Raw genomic sequence first — 21,576 nt, 5'->3', positions numbered from 1 at the left:
GGTTTACAAATATTTTTCCCATTCTGTAGGTTGTCTGTTCATTTTGTTGACTGTCTCTTTTTTTCTGCAGAGTTTTTAGTTTGAGATGGTCCCGCTTGTTTATTTTTTGTTTTGTTGCTTGTGCTTTATGTGTTATATTCAAAAAATCACTACAAGACTCATGTCAAGGAGCTTTTTCCCTATTTTTCCTTCTAGGAGTTTTCTGGTTTCCAGTCTTACATTTAAGTCTTTAATCCATTTCAAGTTAATATTTGTGAGTGGTGAAATACACGGGTCTAGTTTCATTCCTTCACATGTGAATAGCTAACTTTGCTAGCACTATTTATTGGAGAGACTGTCTTTTCTCCATTGAGTATTCTTGGTTCCCTTGTCAAATATTAGTTGACCACATATACACAGGCTTAATTCTAGGCTCTCAATTCTTTTATATTAGTCTGTGCATCTGTTTTATGCCAACATCATACTGTTTTGATTACTTTAGCTTTATAACATAGCTTGAAATCAGGAAGTATGACTTTGTTGTTCTCCCTCAGGATTGCTTTGGCTATTCAGGGTCTTTGGTTGTTCCACATAAATTTTAGGATGATTTTCTTCTACTTCTGTAAAAAATGCCATTGGAATCTTGATAGAGATTGCACTGAATCTATTGATGGCTTTGGTTTTTATGGACACATTTTAACAATATTAATTTTTCCAATCTATGAACATGAAATATCTTCCCATTTATTTCTGTTTTCTTAGATTTCTTTCATAATATGTTCTAGTTTTCAATGTAGAGATCTTTCACCTCCTTGGCTAAATTTAACCTAGGTATTTTACTGTTTTTGATGCTACTGTGAATGGGACAGTTTTCTTTTTCAAAAATTCATTGTTATAGAAATGCTACTGATTTTTCCATGTTAATTTTATATTTTGCAACCTTCCTGAAATCATTGCTTAGACCTAACAGTTTTTTGGTGAAATCTTTAGGATTTTCTATATATAAAATCATATCATCTTTAAATAAAGACAATTTTACTTCTTCCTTTCCAATTCTGATACTTTTCTTTTTTCTCGCCTGAATGCCCTGGCTAGGACTTCCAGTACTATGTTGAATAGTAGTGATGGGAGTGGGCACCATTATCTTGTTTCTGATCTTAGTGGGAAAGCTTCCAACCTTTCATTGAGTATGATGTCAGCTGCAGGCTTGTCATATACAGCCTTTATTATGTTGAGGTACATTCCTTCTGTACCTAATTTATGAGTTTTTATCATGACTGGATGTTGAATTCTGTCAAATGCTTTTTCTGCATCTATTGTGATGATAAATGATTGTTTCCTTTTATTTCATTAATGTATCACATTTATTGATTTGCATATCTTGAACCATCCTTGCATTCCAGGGATAAATCCCACTTGATCACAGTGAATGATCCTTTTCATGTGCTGCTGAATTCAGTTTGCTAGTGTTTTATTGAGAATTTTGCATCTATAGTCATCAAGGATATTGGTCTATAGTTTTCTTTTCTTAGTGTTCTTTCCTGGCTTTGGCATCAGGATAATGCTGGCCTCATAAAATGAGTTTTGGAGTGTTCCCTCCTCTTCAATCTTCAGAATAGTTTGAGAAGGATTGGCATTAATTCTTCTTCAAGTGTTTGATAAAATTCACCAGTGAAACCATCTGGCCCTGGACTTTCCTTCATTGGGAGACTTTTGATTACTGACTCAATCTCCTTACTAGTAATTGGTCTGTTCAGAATTTCTATTTCTTCCTGATTCAGTCTTGGTAAACTGCACATTTGTAAGACTTTTTCCATTTCTTCTAGTTGTCCAGTTTGTGGCATATACATTTTCATATAGCTTCTTACAATCCTTTTTATTTCTGTGGTATCAACTGTAATGTCTCCCATTTCATTTATAATGTTGTCGATTTGGGTCCTCTCTCTTTTTTCTTTGGTTACTCTTCCTAAAGTTTTATCAATTTTGTTTACCTTTTCAAAGAACCAACTCTTAGTTTTGTTAGTCTTTTCTATTGTTTTCCTGTTCTCTATTCAATTTAATTCTGCTGTAATCTTTATTTCCTTCCTTCTGCTAACTTTGGACTCAGTTTGTTCTTTTTCTACTTCCTTGAGGCATAGTCAGGTTGTTTATTTGAGATCTTTCTTGTCTCAATATAGGCATTTATTACCATGAACTTTCCTCTTAGAACTGTTTTTGCTGTATCCCCTAAGTTTTGGTACTTTGTATGTCCATTTGTGTGAGTCTCCAGATAGTATTTTACTCTCCCTTTAATTTCTTCTTTGTTACATTGGTTGTACAGAGAGTGTTATTTAATTTCTATGTATTCATGAGTTTTCTGGTTATCCTCCTGTTATTTTTAGTTTCATATTATTGTAGTCAGAGAGGATATTTGGTATGATTTCAATCTTCTTAAGTTTGTTAAGACTTGTTTTGTGCCCTAACATAGAGCACATCCTAGAAAATGTTCCATGTGCACTTGAAAAGAACATGTATTCTGCTGTACTTGAATAGAATGTTCTGTATATGTCCATTAGGTCCATTTGGCCTATAGTGTTGTTCAAACCTGCTGTTTCCTTATTAATTCTCTCTCTGGATGATCTGTCCTTTTTGAGAGGGGGTATTAAAGTCTCCAACTACTATTGTATTGCTCTTTATTTCTCCTTTGAGTTCTGTTAAATTTTACTTTATATTTATAGTTACTTCAATATTGAGTATATAAATATATAAAAATGTTGTGTCTTCTTGATGGATTGACCCCTTTACCATTATATAATGAACTTTTCTCTTTGTACCAGTTTTAAAGTCTATTTTGTCTGATATAACTACTTCTGCTATTTTTGGTTACCATTCACATGAAATATCTTTTTTCACTCTCTCACTCTCAGTCTTTGTGTGTTAAGGCTAACGTGAGTCTCCTGTAGGCAGCATTTCATTGGATCTTGTTTTATCCATTCAGCAATTCCTGTTGATTATAGAATTTAATCCATTTATGCTTAAAGTAATTATTGATAGATAAGGACTTATTAAGTCAATTTGTTAACTGTTTTCTGGCTGTTTTGTAGATCCATTATTCCTTGCTTCTTAGCCTTCTGTGTTTGTGGGTTTGTTTTGTTGCTGTTGTTGTTGTTGTTGTTGTCATTGAGGAAGATTCACCCTGAGCTGACATCTGTTGCCAATCTTCCTCTTTTTGCTTGAGGAAGATTTGACCTGAGCTAATATCTGTGCCAGTCTTCCTCTATTTTGTATGTGGGTCACCACTACAGCATGGCTGATGAGTTGTGTAGGTCTGCATCTGGGATCCAAACCTGTGAACCCAGGCCACTGAAGCAGAGCACACCAAACTTAACCACTAGGCCATGGGGATGGCCCCTGTGTGTGTTTTGATGTCTTTTGTAATGAGTTTTCTATGACTTCTTTATCATGTTCTTTTGCATAAATACTACAGGTTCTTCTCTGTGGTTACCATGAGGCTTACATAAAATATCTTAAAATTATAACACTTTATTTTAAACTGATAATTTAAATTCAAGAGCATTCCTAAGCTTACACTTTTACTTCTCTCCACATTTTTGGTTTTGATGTTACAGTTTACACATTTTTTTATATTGTGTATCCAACAACAGATTATTGTAGTTATGGTTATTTTTACTAAGTTTGTTTTTTAACAAACTAGAGTTGTTAGGGAATTATGCGCCACCATTACCATATTACAGAATCTAATTTTGACTATATATTTACCATTATCAGTGAGTTTTATCCTACCTCCTGATGTTTTTATGATGTTAATTAGCATCCTTTTACTTCCACTTTTAGTCCACTCAAGGAACTCCCTTTAGCATGTCTTGCAAGGCAGGTCTAGTGGTGACAAATTCCCTCACCTTTTGTTTGTTTGGAAAAGCCTTCATCTCTCCCTCATTTCTAAAAGACAGCTTTGCTGGGTGTGGAACTCTTGGTTGACAGTATTTTTTCTTTCAATATTTTGAATGTATCATCCCTTTCTCTCCTGGCCTGAAAAGTTTCTGTTGAGAAATCCACCCATAGTCTTATGGGGGTTCCCCTCTATATAACTTTTCTCCATCCACTTGCTGCTTTGAACATCCTCTCTTTGACTTTGTTGACAATTTAATTATAATGTTTAACCTACTCGGGGTCCTTTAGGCCTCACAGAGCTGGATGTCCATTTCTCTCCCAAGGTTTAGGAAGTTTTCAGCCATTATTGTTTTAAATATACTTTCTGTCCCTGTCTCTTCTCCTTTTGGAATTCCCATAACATGGATATTGTTTCTGTTGTCCAAGTCTCATAGGCTTTCTTATTCTTTTTCATTCTTTATTCTTTTTGTTCCTCTGCCTGTATAATTTCAATAGTCCTGTCTTCTAGGTCACTGATTCTTTCTTCTACATGGTTGAGTCTGCTTTTGAAGCTCTCCACTGAATTCTTCAGTGCAGTCATATTTTTCAGCTCTCAGATTTCTGGGGGTTTCTTTGATGATTTCTATTTCTTTGTTGAAATTCTCATTTTGTTCATGCATTTTTCCCTAATTTCATTTAGATGTGTTCTTGTAATTCATTAAACTTAAGAGGATTTCTGAATTCCTTGCCTGACAGCTCACAGATCTCCATTTCTTTAGGGTGAGGTATTGGAGCTTTATCAATTTCCTTTGGTGGTGTCATGCTTACTTGATTTTTCATGATCCTTAATTCCTTACGTTGATATCTGCACATCTGAGTAAGCAGTCTCCTCTTCCAGACTTTACAGATTTGCTTTGACAGAGACAGTTCTCACCAGTCAGCTCAGTTTGGGTTTCTGGATATGTCAGCTGGTAGCATCCTCTGGCAGCTTGGGCTTGCTACCAGGGTCTATTTTGAGGCAAGGCCACCGCCCAAGCTCTGAGGTCAGGGACGGGGTGCCTCTAGCTGAGAATATTTGGATAGGAATTGCTGGCTCAGTTCCCTGCCCAAGCGAGGCTGTAGGATGGGCTCTGCTGTTGCCTGGGTTGTCTTGTCAGGCTTCCTAGATGGTCAGGACTGAATATTATACTCAGCATAGGTGGGGATGAGTTAGCTTCTCTTCTCTGGTGGGGCAGAACAGGTCCCAAGGCCTGCACAGCTCATAGTCTGGGGACCCAAATAAGGCAAGACTGTACACTGAATTCCCTGGCTAGACAGGGCCATCAGTTTTGCTCTGAAGATGTGGAAAGCCACGCACTGTGCTCTCTGTTCAAGTGCCACTGTAAGCATGGCTGCTGGATGGGCTATGCAGCTCCTCTTGTGCTCTGGTTAGATTCCCTAGTGAGGTAGGCTGAATGCTGAATTCAGCAATGGGAGGGACTACAAATTAGCTTCCCTGCCCAAGAAGGGTCACTGTGCATGTCCCAAGGCTGAGGAAGCTCTTGCTTGGGGATCAAATTAGGTAGAACTATGCACCGAGTTCTCTGGTCTGATGGGCAACTATTCTGGCTCTGCAGATGGGCAGGGCCACCAGCAAGGCTCTCTACTAAAGTGCTGCTGTAATCAGAGTTGCAGGATGGGCTACACAGATTCCTAGGAGCTTTGACTCAGTTTTCTGGTCAGGCCAGACTGAAGGCTGTATTCAGTCTTGGCTGGACTATAAATTAGCTTTCCTGCCCAGTTGGGGCTGCAGAACAGGCCCTGGGGCTGGCAAGGCTCTTTGTTTGGGGACTGAGTCAGACAGAACTGTGCACTAAACTCCCTGGACACACGGTGTTGGTTCTGCAGATGCAGAGCTGCTGGCTGGACTCTCCACTCAAGTGCTGCTGTAATCAGGGCTGCAGGGGTGGTTACCAAGATTCCCAGGAGTTCTAGTTAGGTTCCCTGGTTGGCAGGATTGGCGGTTGTATTCAGCAGTGGGCAGAGCTACAGAGTAGCTTCTCTGCCCAGGTGGGACCACAGAACAGCCTTGAGTTAAAATCGCAAAAAAGACCCTTGCAGGGCTTGGAGCTAGTTCACCTGCTCCATCCAGGTAAGCGAGCTAACACATAGCCCAATCCACTGGTGAGTGTAGCTGCTGGCCCCACCCAACCAGGAAGCCTGACCTGAGCATCTGAGAAGCTATTTAACCCAAAAGCACTTGAGTGGAGATCTGCAGAGCCAGGACACTGGCCCCTTGTGGCAAGGGAACTTGGGGCACAGTTCTGCCTGATTAGCTCCCCAAACAAGAGTTTTGCCAGCCTTGGGTCCTGTTCTATGGCCCTGCCTGAGCACGTAAGCTACTCCATAGCTCTGCCACTGCAGAATACAACCTCCAACTATCCTCACTTCAGACCAGTTAAAGAGTGCGCAGCTCAATGACATCCTCATAAACCCAAATCTGTTTCACTCTCTGTTCTACCATCTTCAGCACCACCTATCCCTCAGAGTTGTAAGATACAACTAAGTGTCAAGTCCAGGCATGAAACATTGCAGCTGCATAAGAAAGAAACTTTTCCCAGAAGTTTTCAGAACACTTCTGCAAATAACTCTGGCCAGAACTAGGACATGTGCCAATCTCAAACAAATCCCTGAGGTGAATGTCTTCCATGACTGGCTTAACCTAATCAAGCTTTACCTTTGAACTTTCCAACACTAAGGTAAAAAATACAAATATAATTAAATAATTAAAGCTCTGCCATGAAGGAAAAATGAGCATTAGGTATAGTCTGTAAGAACCTATCGTTTGAAAGGTAGTTCAAGAAATAATAGCTAACAGACACATAGCCCATATTATGTAGTTCACAAATTATTATGAATTCCCCTATGCAGTAGGCACTATTCATGTCCCTATTTTACAGATGAGGGTCTGAGTACAAACAGTAATCTGTCACAAACCTATTAAGTGACAGAGCCAGACAGCATATGAACCCAGGCAATATGATATCTGATTCAACAGCCTCCCCTATTACTAAGAAGAAAGGGATAGGACAAAATATAAACATCACCACAATACAAATGTAGATCATTTGTTATGCTTGGGTTATGCAACGCATACCTGAGTAGGTTTCTCATCTGAACATTTCAGCAGGATATTTTTTCACATGATGGAAAGCAATACTGTGTTGAATTCAAGTACTACTGTTCACATCTGCTTTCTTTAATTAATGTGATATTGCTTATTTTGTGTAACTAGTAGTTTCATTATACTCACTGGTAGATCCTGAGGCAGGTGAGAACTTCATAAACACAACGTTTGAATTCTTTATTGAAAATTTCATACAAAACGCTGGTTATATCCACTTATATATGCTAGGAAACTGTGAGAGAATATGTATGAGGTATGGTAAAATTGTGAAACATTATTTCACTTAAAATGCATATTGAACAATTTAGCAAAACTGGTTAGCATTTAACATGGAAAATCTTTGTTATTTGCCACATAGCTAAGAGAACAAAATACATTATGTAGAATACTCACATATATAAGCACTTATCACAAGGGGTTCTTCACACACGTTTACTGCTGTTGTCCTAATTACTCATCTTATTTAAGTTTTTAAGATGAGAAGTTATTGGAGGGATCTAAGCAGAGAGCCAGCACATTCCGACTTTCTGATTTTTATTAAGGAACTTTTATACTAAAACATGAATATGTATAAATAAAAATTCACAAGTAATAACTTTTGCAAAGCGAAGACACCTACAATCAATATCCAGATCAAGAAACAGAACACTATTAGCACCAGAGGAGCCACCTCAAGTCAATCCCTGCAATCTGCCACCATCCAGGCAACCACCATCCCAACTTCTAATCCCTTATATTTATCTGCTTTTTAAATAAAAGCATATAGCATGTACTCTTTTGTGTTTCTTTTGCATGCATGCAATTGTAGTTCATTCATTCCCAATGCTGTAAAGTATACCACTGAATGAACAGAGTATAATTTATGTATTCATTCTAGTGTCGGTGGATATTTGTGCTGTTTCTACTTCTGGGCTATTGAGATTAGTACTATTATGAATATTCTTTCAGTCAACATATATTTATATTTGTTGGACAGATACCTAGAATTACACAGTCAAAATTTACAGTATGTTCAGCTTTAGCAGAGTTTATTTCCGAAAGCACACAATTTACACTCCCACCAAACTTGTATTGAGTCCCAGTTGGTTCATATCTTCATCATCAGTTGGTATTTTAATCATTTTAACCATTCTGGTGTGTAGTGGTATTAAATTTTTGTTCTAATTTGCCTTTTCTTGATGACAAATGAAGCTGAACAACTTTTCATACATTTACTCACCATTTAAATATACCTTTGTGAATTATGTTCAAATTTTCTGCTTTTTTTTTTTCCTTCTTCCTCTTCTCCCCAAAGCACCCCAGTACATAGTTATATATTCTAGTTGTGAGTGCCACTGGATGTGCCATGTGGGACACCACCTCAGCACGGCTCGATAAGCAGTGAGACATCCGTGCCCAGGATCCAAACTGGCGCAACCCTGGACCACCGAAGTGGAGCGTGCAAACTTAACCACTCGGCCACGGGGCTGGCCCCTCTGACTTTTTATTGTAGTTCTTTATAAATGCAGTATAAGAGTCCTTGGTTAAATACATACATTGCAATTGCCTTCCCCCAGTCTATGGCTGACTTTTAACTCTTGTGTTTTTTTGTTTTTTGAACAAATAGCAGTTCTTAATTCTAATGTGGTCAAATTCTCTGTTTTTGTTTCTTGTTTAAGGTGACTTAGCTAAGGTCATGATGTTCACCTATATTTTCTTCCAAAATCATTATTGTATTACCTTTCACATTTAGATGCATAATCCACATGAAATTGATTTTTGTGTATGGTGATGGTTATAGTCAAAATACATTGCTCTTGTGAATATTGAGGGCCAATTAACCCAACATCATTTACCAAGAACACCATCTTCTCACCACAATATTACAGTGTCACCTTTGCCACATATCAATATGTTTGGGCCTGTTTCTAGACATTGTGCATCCTTGTACTTATACCACAGTCCTCATATCTGGCTATCTAAATCTTGCAGCTTTATTTTTCTATTTTCAGATTACCTTAGCTATGGTCATTGCATCTGCATATACATTTTAAAGTCAGACTTGTTAATTTCCAAGAACAAAACTTGCCAGTGGATAGCAATTAGGGTTGCACTGAATCTACCATTCAATTTGGGGAGAAATGAGGCTTCAAAGTCATCAAAACAGTAAGGATACTTTTCCTTTATTTTGGTTTTTAATGTCTCTGAATTTTGTGATGTAGTTTTTGGACTTCTAGAACTTACTGTTTTAGTGCTACTGTAAATTTAACAGGAATTTAACACAGTATTTAAAGTGAACATCTTGGTAAAATTGATAAATGTGCATAACCATCACTGCAATAAAGATGGTGAACCTAGCCATCACTTGCAGGGATCACTGCCCTTTATTGCCTGATGTCTACTGACTTGAAAACAATTATTTCCTCTATTTTGTCAGTTTTCTTTTTTCCTGGTTTTTTCAGGCAGGAGGGTAAATCTGGTCTCTGCTACCCTATCCTAGGTGGATACAACTGTCCTCGTATCACTTAATTTTCATATTTGCTGTTTATACATAAAAATACAATTTTTCTACAGTCAGTTTGTTAAACTCACTTATTTCTAATAACTTCTCCATAGGTTTTCTTTGACTTTTCTATGTATACAATGATATCACCTGCAAATAAGAAGTTGTACTTCAATATTCCCAGTTTTTATGCCTTTTTTTTTTTTTTGCCTTACTGACCTAGCCAGAGCCTTCAGTTCAATGTTAAGTATAAGTGGTAGTAACAAGCATTCATTTCATTATTAATATCAGGAAAAGATATTTTGATATTTATCTACTTAGTATTATGTTTGTTGTATGTTGGTTTTATTTTTGATGTTTCATTCTACTCTCATTTAGCTTTGTTCTGTTTTTCAGTCATGAATGGACCCAGAGTTTTATCAAATATGCTTTCTGCATCTATTGTGATAATCATATAGCTTCACTTATTTTTTCTAACACGGTACATTATGTCAATTTACTTAAACTTTTAAATATTTGTTCTGAAATGATTTCAAACTTCTAAAAATGTTACAACTATAGTGCCAAAGAACTCACATAGCTCTCTCACTCAGATTTTCCCAACGGGGCACTGCATTTCCTCCATCTGTCCCTCGCACACTTGCTTGCAATCTCTATACACACACACACTTATTATTAGCCTTTTTCTAAAGCATTTGAAAATAAGCTGCAGACATGAGACTCCCTTATGCCCACATACTCCAGTGTATATTTTCCCCAAACAAGGGCACTAACCTACAGAACCAACCATCATCCAAGTCAGGAAATAAACATTGATAAACACTACCATAAAATCGATACACTCTGAATTTTGCAAACTGTTCTAAAAATGTCTGTTTTTCCTTTTTAAATATCTTCAGTCTCCTTCAAACAGGAGCAGTCTCTGAGTCTCTTCCTTTTATGTTCTTGATAGTTCTAAAGAATACAGGCTTTACATTCTGTAAAATAAGCTTTCCAATGGGTTCATCTGATGTTTCCTCATAAGCAAGCTCTGGTCACACTTTCTTGGCAAGACCACCACATAAATGATGCTGGCGCTTCTCGGTGCATCTCATCAGGTGTATGTTCCCTACCATTGGTGAGGTGAACTTTGATCACCTGATCATGTTGATGTTTGCCAGGTTTATCATAAAATCACCACTTTTGCCTTTGTACTTGATTAGTATTTTGTGGGGAGATAGTTGGAGATTATGTCAATAACCTGTTCTTCATCAAACCTCTACCCACAAACTTTAGCCTATGCTGGCAACTACCTCTCAAATCAACTACCACTCTGATGGGGCCAAAGAACATTTTCCTTTTCCCATTATTCTTCCTACATTTATAGTTGGCATTCTACTGTAAAGAAAAGCTTTCCCTTCTCCTCCATGGATTTGTGCATTTATTTACTTCAGTATAAATTATTAGATTCCCATTTTATTAAGTCTTTTGTATTCTGATGTTATCATTATTTAGTTTGATGCTCAAACTGTCTCAAATTTGGCTAGTGGAACCAAGATGGTTCTTTTGTCCTTTTGAATGTCTCCATGTTTCTTTGAACATTTTCTTACTGTCTGGTAGATAAGATGATTCAGGTTCATCTTCTATTTCTCCCCATCTCTGACCTGGAATCAGCCATCACTCCAGAGACCTGGTCCCTTTTTTTGGTGGAGGATAGTATTTAGAAATTAATAACATGGCACTTGGTGTATAGACCACTACTGGGGTGTCATTGTATTAAGCCCTCTCAGTAGACAGATCCATAAAATACACACACACACACACACACACACACACAGTGTCATTACTATAACTAACCATTTCTGTGTATTTAAAAGACATGAGTTACATTCCAATGCAACACTCCAGGGTTTTCTAACTTTCCCCCTTTCCATATTTATAAATTCCTTCTCCAAAAGTGAGAAACCTGGCTCTCACCATCCTCAACACATTTTCTTATTTGCTCAATGTTACCAATATCTCAGCCATACTGACCAGCTCTCCCATCTGCCCTCAGCACTCTGGATGCAAGTGGGCACATCATCACACGTCTCTCATCCCCCATGGCAGGCCTGTTCTGACTTATCCACTCTGGGAAGAGAAGGCAGGAGTGAAACACAGACAGAGCAACAGGGAAAGGGGAATGTGAAAGGAAGAGGAATAGGAGGCCAAATTGATTGAATTTTAAATAATAAATCATCCTTTGATTCTTCTAATAAACATTACTTGGTAATGATATATTGCCCATGGATATAGCTGGGTTTTTTAATTTTAGAATTTTGCATCTAAATTCATAGGATATTGGTCTGTAACTTTACTTTCCTGAAATGTCTTTTACAGGTTTTTGTATCAAGGTTACACTTTACTCAAAAAATAAATTGGAAAAGTTCCATCTTCCTTCCTCTGGAAAAGTTTATAAAAGGTTAGTATTATTTCTTTCAAAAATATTGGAATAACTGCAGCAAAGCCATCTGTTCTTAGAATTTTCTTTCTGGGCAGGTTTTTAAAATACCACTCAGGTACTGTTTGCAGTTTTGATAAGGTACAATCTACCTCTGGTATGACCTTGTGCTTTTATTGATAACATGGTGTGTTCACCAAGTACCCATCCTACTGGCAGTTCTTGAATACTAATTATTTATTTCTCAGTACTGAAAAAAATCTACTTATGTTCTTCAGTTTAGTTTTCTGGGCTCCTGCCCCATGCTGAGTCAGTCTCCTGAAAATTTCTTGGGAAACTGGCTATGTGTTTGAAGCCTCTAATGTTCCAAAAATTTTCACTCCAGCTTGACTGCCATAGTTCTGTTTTTTTTCTGGCTTTTGTTCTTCCCCCTACCACGCCCCCCAACAAGCTATAGCTCTCTGCCTGAGCCAAGCTCAATACTCAGGTTCCTCCCTGTAGCCAGAACTGGCAAGTGCTCCCAGGTAAAACAGCTGCATATTGCCCACGTACTCTCTGTGTTTCACTCCTCTCCTGAATTTTACCACTCTCGTCTTTGCTTCTGCGGCAATAGGTTGCATTTAAATAGATGCTTTTTGTGATTTGCTTTTCTAGCTATTTTCAGTGAGTGCACTGATCTACTGCAAGCTACTGTATCGTACCCAGTAGGAGAATCTATTCATGCTCTTTCAGAGCTCCATATTTAACACTGTATTTGTCTGTATATGAATGTCTTGTTTTTCTAAAATTATACCACATATGAAACCTGTGTTAAGTATGCAGAGAAACAGAGTTGGGTGCAATAAGTCACTGAGAACAGGATAACACCAGGCCAAACTGTTAAACATCTGCCAGGGTGGAAACCACCTATGTTACACACTCACTCACTTCTACTACACCCAATAAGTTGCACACAAGGCAACCCACCTTGCCCCTTTGATATACCATTCCATGACAGGCCCCTCAAAATTAGTCTGCTCCAGAATTATTCAAAAGTCCTGCTGGCAGGCTCCTGTCCTATGTATGTCACCAGACCAGGATATCTCTCTTTCCATCTGGATATCATAAAGTTTTCCTGTTAGCAGGTTCTCTTGCTAAATGTCTTCTCTTCTTTTGCATATGCCTGATAATAAATCTTTGAACTGCTTGCAACCACTGGTTCCAGTGTGGTGTGTTTTCACACCTAATATCTTAAACAGACAGGAACAGCAGACCCAGCAGGGAGCCATATTGTGTTTTAACAAAGTAAAATGCTATTTATAAATGAAAAACATTCTCCACATTTCCTAAATTGCTAGATACCCTTCAATTCAAAATCTGACATTTTAACTTAAAGCTTCCACACTTTTTAAAAAGTTAAAAGTATTTTCTCCAATAACTACTATCTGATGTCTACTGAGATGCTACTTCAAGCATTTCGCATAAGTCCAGTAAAATATCACCTCAATATTAAATGCTTTCCTATAGTTTCCTATAGTCTGTGCATTTTCTCTGGCCTTTGGATGAAGTCTTCTCTACCCTACCCTGTCACGTTCCTGACAGAGGTTTCTACCCTGTGTGATTTCGCTGATGTTTAGTGATGCGTGGCTTTGAGCAAAAAGTTCCCTATATTCAATTGCTAACAAGTTTCCTCCACTCTGAGTTTTCCGATATACTATATGGTTTAAATTCCAGTAGAAAATTTTCCTATATTCAATATCTCCATATTATTTTCTCCCCTCTGAAAGATATCTGCTATACTGTGAGAACTGACTTTAGACCAAAAGTACTCTCAAAATTATTATATGAACAGATGTTTCTCCCCTTTTGTGTTTTTCGTTCTATAAACTCTTGACTTCACCCAGAATGATTTCCTTCATTTATTACATTTACAGAGTTTCTCTCCAAATGTGTTCTCTGATGAACAGTGAGTTTTGACTTCACATAGAATGATTTTCCACAAACATTACATTCATAGGGTTTCTCCCCTGTGTGTGTTCTATGATGTGCAATGAGTTTTGACTTCACACAGAATGATTTTCCACATTCATTACATTCATAGGGTTTATGTCTTATGTGAGTTCTCTGATGAACAATTAGGGCTGACTTCTGACGGAAGTTTTTCCCACATTCTTTACATCCAAAAGGTTTCTCCCCTGTGTGCCTTCTCTGATGTTCTATGAAACCCGAGTAATAGCAGAAAAATTTTCCACATTCAATACATTCATAGGGTTTCTCACCTGTATGAGTTCTCAGATGTTTAGTGAGGGTTGACTTCTCAGAGAAGGATTTTCCACATTCAGTACATTCATAAGGTTTTTCCCCTGTGTGAGTTCTTTGATGTTTAATAAGGTCTGATTTTCTGAGAAAGGCTTTCCCACATTCATAGCATTCATAGGGCTTCTCCCCTGTGTGTGTTTTCTGATGTACAGTAAGGACTGACTTAAATGAGAAAGCTTTTCCACATTCATGACATTCATATGGTTTCTCCCCTGTGTGTGTTCTCCGATGTTGAGTGAGGGTTGACTTTTCACTGAAGGATTTCCCACATTCCTGACATTCATAAGGTTTCTCCCCTGTATGAATTCTCTGATGTTTAATGAGGTCCGAATTCTTGTAGAAAGTTTTTCCACATTCACGACATTCACAGGACTTTTCCCCTGTGTGTGTTTTCTGATGTCTTGTGTGGGCTGACTTCTGGTTGAAGGTTTTTCCACATTCATGACATTCATAGGGCTTTTCTCCTGTGGGTGTTCTCTGCTGTACACCAAAGACTAACTTTTCACCAAAAAAGGTTCCACATTCATTATAGTCAATTATATTGTCAATTGAGTGGGTTCTCTGAACTGGAATGAGGTTTGACTTCTCGCTGAAAGGGTGAACACTCCGATGTTCAAAGAGAATGGATTCCTCAAAGAAATTTTCTTCACATTCATTAAATTCACAGTGATTCTCTCTTGGATATGTTCTCTGATGGGCAATGAGAGATGACAAATCACAGAAAGTTTTCCCATATTCAGTGTATTCACAAGTGTTCTGTCCTGTGTAAGCTTTCTTATGTACAACAAAGAGTGAATTCTCATGGAAAACTTCCTCACATTCACTGTATTCAAAAGGTTGCTCCAAAACTTGAATATTCTGATGCTGAACAAAGTCTTCATTGAGACAGAGGCCATTCCCATTTTTATTATATTCATAAGGTTTCTCTTCAGAATGAATTCTTTCATGCTTATCATCATGGGGCCATTTTCTACCTTTGTTAAACACACTGAACTTCTTTCTTGAATAGTTTCTACTGCTATTAATTAATTCTGAAATATAAATAGTGACAACAAAGATTAGTTGACAAGAATATTTAGGAGAAACAAGAGTTAGCATTAGATTTATGGGAGTGGATCAATTCAGAGCATTATCTCTTCATGCCTAGATTATGACAACAATGTACACACTTCCAATCTCATCTCTCTTTTCCATTCTACAGAGCAACAACAGATCAAACTTCTGAGAGCTCTAATTCATAAAGAACAGTACTATAACCCAAACTCTAATTCCCTATCTAGCTTTGATTCACTAGGAACAAAAATATGCAACAAAAGAGCAAAATCAATGAAGAGTCAAACCATCCTTGCCACAGGATCAGATTTACAGCTTTATTCTGGTTATGGTATTTTCCCTTTATGCCATCAGAGTTGTTCAATTGTGGACCTCTCCTGACCATCAAACCCTGTTCCAATGCTTTCTGGTTTCCTGCAGACAAATCTCATCCTAATATTAGTCTTCAATCCTGCTTTTATATATATGTTTCTACATCTCTGTACACCATGAAAACCTTAAGGAATACAATTCTAAACCTGGTCCTAGAACTTTCATTTACCTTTAAGGTTTTTTGGTTACACATGCCTGTTTTTTACTCCTCTGCTATCTACAATACTGTATTTCCCTGAGTCTAATGTCCTAAGAACTGACAATATTTTTTAGAAAGCTATCATTGAAGCAAACATATCATTACATCTGGATTCAGATTAGAATCAAGCCATCATTTAAAAAATCTAAAATTAATGTGTTTTGCTCTGGGTAAGCCCAGTTGTTTGTCCCTCATAAACTGCTCATTCTCACCTACAATCTTAAACTCACGGTTTTTCATTCTGTTGGCTTAGAGTCCAACAACGTTTTTTAAAAGCTGCCTTCCCAAATCTCCTCACCACTTTCAGCTTCATTTACTAAAAAAATTGAAAGGACTGTTTCATATAATTTATTTTAACACAAATATGAGGTGAGCTGCATTGCTGTAACATTAATAGTCTTTGAGAAACACCAGATATTAAAATATTTCAAGCAGCTGTGATTTTCACTCATCAACTATGTTCCTGGCAGCTATAACTCTATGATTTTCTTTCAGCACTCAGAATGGATATTAAATCAATGGTATTTAACAAACAATGTTTATCTGAATTACCTGGAGAGCTTTACGCAACACAAATTTTTAGGTTTCATACTTAAAAGATTTAGTGAACCACTAAATGTATTTTTTTAAATACTTCTGTATAAAACAGCAAATGTGGTAAAATGCTAATGAATGAACAATTCAAAAAAAGCATATATAGAATAACATATTTAAAACTTACAGTGATATTAATAGTATTAGTTTATTATGAGATAAATGTTTAAATGTTACTAACAAATCTATGTACACCCCATCATAAATGTCCCGTTTATCTTAGGGCTTGATGTGTGTGTCTGATGGGGATGACATGAGATTGGCTTTCACATCCCATGATTAACTTTTAAAACGGGCATGTGTGACTTCTGTTAAGACACAGACAAGATTTTTCAGTGTCTATGTCAATGCATACTTGACAAATCAGAATCTACTGCTTGATAATCCAGCATGTATACTAAGAAATAATTTGTGGTAATGCTTTCTGAATTATTATGAAAGAACTCTCTACGTCTGGCTCCATGGTTAAGCAAAATCATAAATAATATGTAATACTAGGTTATGAGAGAGTGAAACCAAGATCTTTCTCTTTGAGAAGTCTCAGTAAACTATCATGTACTCTAATTATATGACCAGGAATGAATTTCTTGATGAACAGATATGGAAGGAGAAATGAGCTGAAGCATTTAATGAGTTTTTCTTGACAAAGAAAATTTGGGCTAAAAATTATAAAATGTACGTAATAAAAACAAGAAGCCATTACTCTGTAAGGCACCATTTCCAAATTCTTTGCTTTCTGCTTAGGTTTCTCATTTCTAACCTCCAATTCCCTAGTGAGTTTCCAGTAAAGTCTTTTCTACTTCTGTGTCTTCAGATTGTACTTTGATTACTGCAGTGATTTTATTCTTTTTTTCCAATTATTTCCTGTGATATAACACAGCTCATAATGCATCTTCTTGTGGTCTTATTATCTCTTTCAGAATCTCTTATGTTCCTATTTTATGTTCTTGTACACTAGAAGCCATTATTTCATTGAGTTAATTTATATTAAAAATTAGTAACAATATTCAGGTATTCCATGGCAACACTTCTCAGGTGAATTATTTTTCACTTGCCACTTGCTTTTCCTGTCTCCTCCTGTTTCTTGTAATAACTTTGAATGCATCTTGTGTTAGTTTTTTTAACTACTCAGTATTGAAGGAGGTGAATTTTTCCTGATCCAGCTATTTGCAAGACTTTCCCATGAGTTGAACTGAGGGCTATATTCCAACCTGGCAGGAATATTTCTTATGACAAGGGCACAGTCTTTACTACTCTCCAACAAAATAAGAAAAGTCTTTGTTTTTTTCAAGTATCAAGTCTTTTTCATTTTCTACTACCTCAGAGATAGACTGCATCTTTCTAATATACTTTGTGTGTCTGAGTCCTCATGTAACCCCAGCCCTCTGCTTCTCAGGAAGAAACCCATTACAGAGAGCTACCACTATCCTAAAAGTCCTTCCTGATGTTCTAAAAGACTGGGTTGAACAATTCGAGTTCTATCTGAACACGACACCTCCGCACTCTGCAGTGCTGCAAACACCTCTACTTCACTTTCCACTGCTACTGGCAACCCTTTCACTTATTTTGAGATTCGGAGCTAAACTCTCTGATAGTTCTTTCAAAAGTGGGGTTTGATTTGTTTGTATCTCTTACCGCTTGTTGTATTCTTGTTTCAAAATAGTCAAGGTTAAAATACCAACTTTACGTTTCCATCTTCAAATATGAGGTCCATTTACTTCTCCTTGAAATACACTCTTCATTTGGCCTCCAGAACATCACATACTCTCAGTTTTACTGCATCCTCAGACTCTTCCTACAGTCCCCACTGTTCAATCCTTCTCCTCCTCATCACTTTTAAACCTTGTAGTGCCGCAGGATTCAGCCACAAGATCACATCTCTCATTTATTTATACTCATGTACAAGAAGTTCTCATGTAGTTCTCACAACTTCGAACATCTTCACACTGCTGGCATCCACACTTATCTCTTTAGTTCTGCCCTAATGGAATGCATATTGTCATAAGTAGTGTAACCTCTAAATAAAGTAATTTTTATAAATACATAACTCATTAAAAGCTAATAGAGGCAAAAAAATATAATAATAAAAAAATCTAAAAAGAGACGTGAAAGAAGGAATAGGAGAATAAAGAAGAAGTGGTACAAAAAGAAAAGAAACAGCAAGATGTAGGCTTAAACCTAATTATACCAGCAAACACAAATGGACTAATGAATCTAAATAAAAGATTTAAAAAGTCACAGAAGAGATTTAAAAAACAACAACTATAATCAGCTTATAAGAGACACTTTAAATATATGGACATGGTAAAGTAAAGGATGTAAAAGGATATATCATGTAAACTCTAGATAAAAGAAAACTGGTGTCGCTATGTTAATATCAGAAGTAGATCTAAAGGCAAAAGTGCCACTACACATATCAAGACAGGCATTTCATAATGACTAGAGGCCATTCAAAAGTGAGATGTGACAATCCGAAATTTCTCTTTGCCTAATTAATATAGCCTCAAGAATTATCATAGTTGGAGACTCCACAACACCTTTCTCAGTAATGGATAGAACAGCAGACAAAAGACGAAAATTCAGGATACAGAAGACCTGAACAATATTATTATAGAACACTATACAAAACAATGACAGAATATACATTCTCCTCAAGCGCACATGGAACGTTTAAGAAAATAGACAATGTCAACAAAGTTCAAACAACTGAAATCATACAAAGAATCCTCTCTGTATTAAACTAAAACTTGAGAACTAAAGGATAAGTAGAAAAGAACAATTTAAGAAGCAACTCACTTCTAAACAACCCATGGGTCAAAGAAGGAATTGTAAAAGGGGGGACTTTTTTCAAAAAACCCTCCATGGCAGCCTTGCAGCCCCAGCTCTGCCCCACCCAGGATCTGGACAGCTGAGATTGTAACCCCGTCAATGCTGATTTTAGCTGCTGGAGTTTGTGCAAAATTTGCACTAAGAAAAAAAAGGGGGAATTTTTTAAAACATCTTTGTATTGTTTTGTGGTTACTGCATCTGAATATGTGGCATAAATTAATTTGACATAAGTCCTAGAGATGGCCATCCCAATCTGGAAAATAAGTATTGATGGATGAGGATTCAGTACCCATGCCAAGAATTTTATAGTACTGGAGACAGAACAAGCCTCCATGATTGACGCTTTTTGCCTATAGTGGCCTAAAAGAGGCTTACAAAATATTTTTGCCTAAGAGCAGGCAAAGGAGACAGCATGACCAGGGAGGCAGCCTCCAGATGGAGATACACTTTGGGAGCTGCCTTTTGGAAAAGCAATGTTGAGCTTGCTAATGCGCTCTTGTTAAAATCCGATGCCTGACTCATCAGAGGCTGATAATAAGTCAACAGCCTGTTGCACCCACTTTTGGGTGGAACAACTTGGAATCTACAATCGACAAGGTGAAAAACACTTTCAAAAAGAAAACCCTACAGGAAAGGCCTTGCTAGCTATCCATCCAACACCTGGAGTCACAGAGGTTTTCCCTAATGGCCTGCTCTGCTGTGGCCTTCAGCTCTGCCAAGCTATAAGCAGGTATGGCCATCCTGCTCAGTGGCAGAACTCTGACACCCCTGTGGCACAGGGAGCTGTGGAAACATCACGGATCCTGGCAGAACTGTCTGGGTCACTTATTAACATAGGAAGGGCTTGTTCTGATGGAAGAGACTGCACAACCCAGATCACAGAAGCTAACTGCATCCTTAGCTTGTGATTCCTATGGAAGGCACAAGATGGTGGGGAGGGCCACCCATTCCTAGAGAATGAATCAAATCTGAATTTTAACCCCCTCTAGAGGATACTTCACCACTGCTACCTTTTCAACAATGAGCAGGAATAGTCTGATTCTATTTCTCTGACCTCTTTCTTAGTACACACACCTCAGCAAGAGACTCTGATTATTAAATGCAGCTGTCCTCAGAAAGGGACAGTCCCTAGGCTGCTTACCAGGTATGATAAGGACAAAAGAGGCGTGTGGAAGCATAGTATATAGACAAAGTTTGAAAATTTTAAAAATTCAAGATCTCACCCTGATCATTCCCCTGAGCATGACATATCTCTTTCTCTTAACAGTAGCAACTCCAGGTCAGAGACTGGCCAAAAGAGGATTCAGAATTAATTCTGTTTAAATTGTGTGAACATGTTTTTCTGTTAAAGGCTTGGTCTCTCTTGCACCCAGACCTTCCAGATGAAAGATCCAGGTGAGAGTAGAGGACCACTGGAGAAAATGTGAAGTTTCAGTTACCAATGAGACACAGGGATTTTATAACAATGGAGGGAAAGCAAAACCTCTGGCACCTGGGAACATGAACCTTTATAAGGGCACCAGGGACAGGGTAGGTCGTTGCTCATCTTTGTCCTGCAGAACTGCTCCCGGAGAACTCCTTCCAGAAGAGAAATGCCTTTGCTTCTCTCCCTAACTGCCATCCATGCTGCTCATCCCAAGTGCAAACTGCAGCGAATCGCTGCCATTCAAACTGGCAGCTGCTTCCACCAGCCCTGCCTGATGCTCTGACCAGCAAACCACAGAACCCACATTTTCCTGTGGAACACTTCCAGACTGCGGGGAGGGAAAGGGAGAGGCAGAGGAAATGGTGTCATGGACAAGCAGGACTGTTTGGAACTGACTGCCTTCAGGAGGCCCTCTGAAACAAGGACAAAACTGAGTATCTGGCCTGAAATGGGGGGTCTAAAGTCTATCAGCCAGTGAGAGGCCTTCTCGGGGAGCTCCTAAGAACTGCAAAATCTCTATTTCCAGGTGTACCCTCTGGGATTGTGCTTCTTGTGTGTGTGAAAGTCAGGCATTAACTTACAATTTAAGTAAGATTTGCACCTATGGTAGTTATCAGAAATATTCAAGCATCTGAGGAAACATCTGGCAGTGTGACAGACCTCAGACATGTGCTCTGTGAGCAGTTCTACCTACAGTGCAGTTACTCTGTTGGAAGGAGGTGTGGAACTTGTTCTTGCCTTTAGCTGAAGTGATCCATGACCCTGCCTCAGCTGGAAGGCATTCAAGTCAGCTTCAACTGACTGGCCAGAGTTGTGTGGATGAGACAACGTGCCACAGACTTCTTCCTTGCAGGCCAAGGCAAAGTCTGGGTAAAATACTACTATGTCC

General features: G+C 37.9%; 1 protein-coding gene across 8 annotated transcripts in view; it reads right to left on the bottom strand.

The window, feature by feature from the left end:
• Positions 1 to 9,448: 9,448 nt before the first annotated feature.
• Positions 9,449 to 21,576, bottom strand: part of LOC106827062 (zinc finger protein 37A) — a 34,204-nt gene continuing 22,076 nt past the window's right edge. For all 8 annotated transcript variants that reach the window (XM_014834706.3, XM_070492045.1, XM_014834705.3 and 5 more), the window contains exon 5: positions 9,449 to 15,245. In XM_014834706.3, the coding sequence (XP_014690192.1) occupies positions 13,792 to 15,245 (1,454 nt within the window). In that variant the 3' untranslated portion in view covers positions 9,449 to 13,791. The remainder of the gene's footprint in view (positions 15,246 to 21,576) is intronic.

This window comes from Equus asinus, chromosome 2 (assembly GCF_041296235.1).
Source record: "Equus asinus isolate D_3611 breed Donkey chromosome 2, EquAss-T2T_v2, whole genome shotgun sequence".
Classification (NCBI taxonomy): Eukaryota; Metazoa; Chordata; class Mammalia; order Perissodactyla; family Equidae; genus Equus; species Equus asinus.
This window is presented reverse-complemented; position numbering and strand designations above follow the sequence as displayed.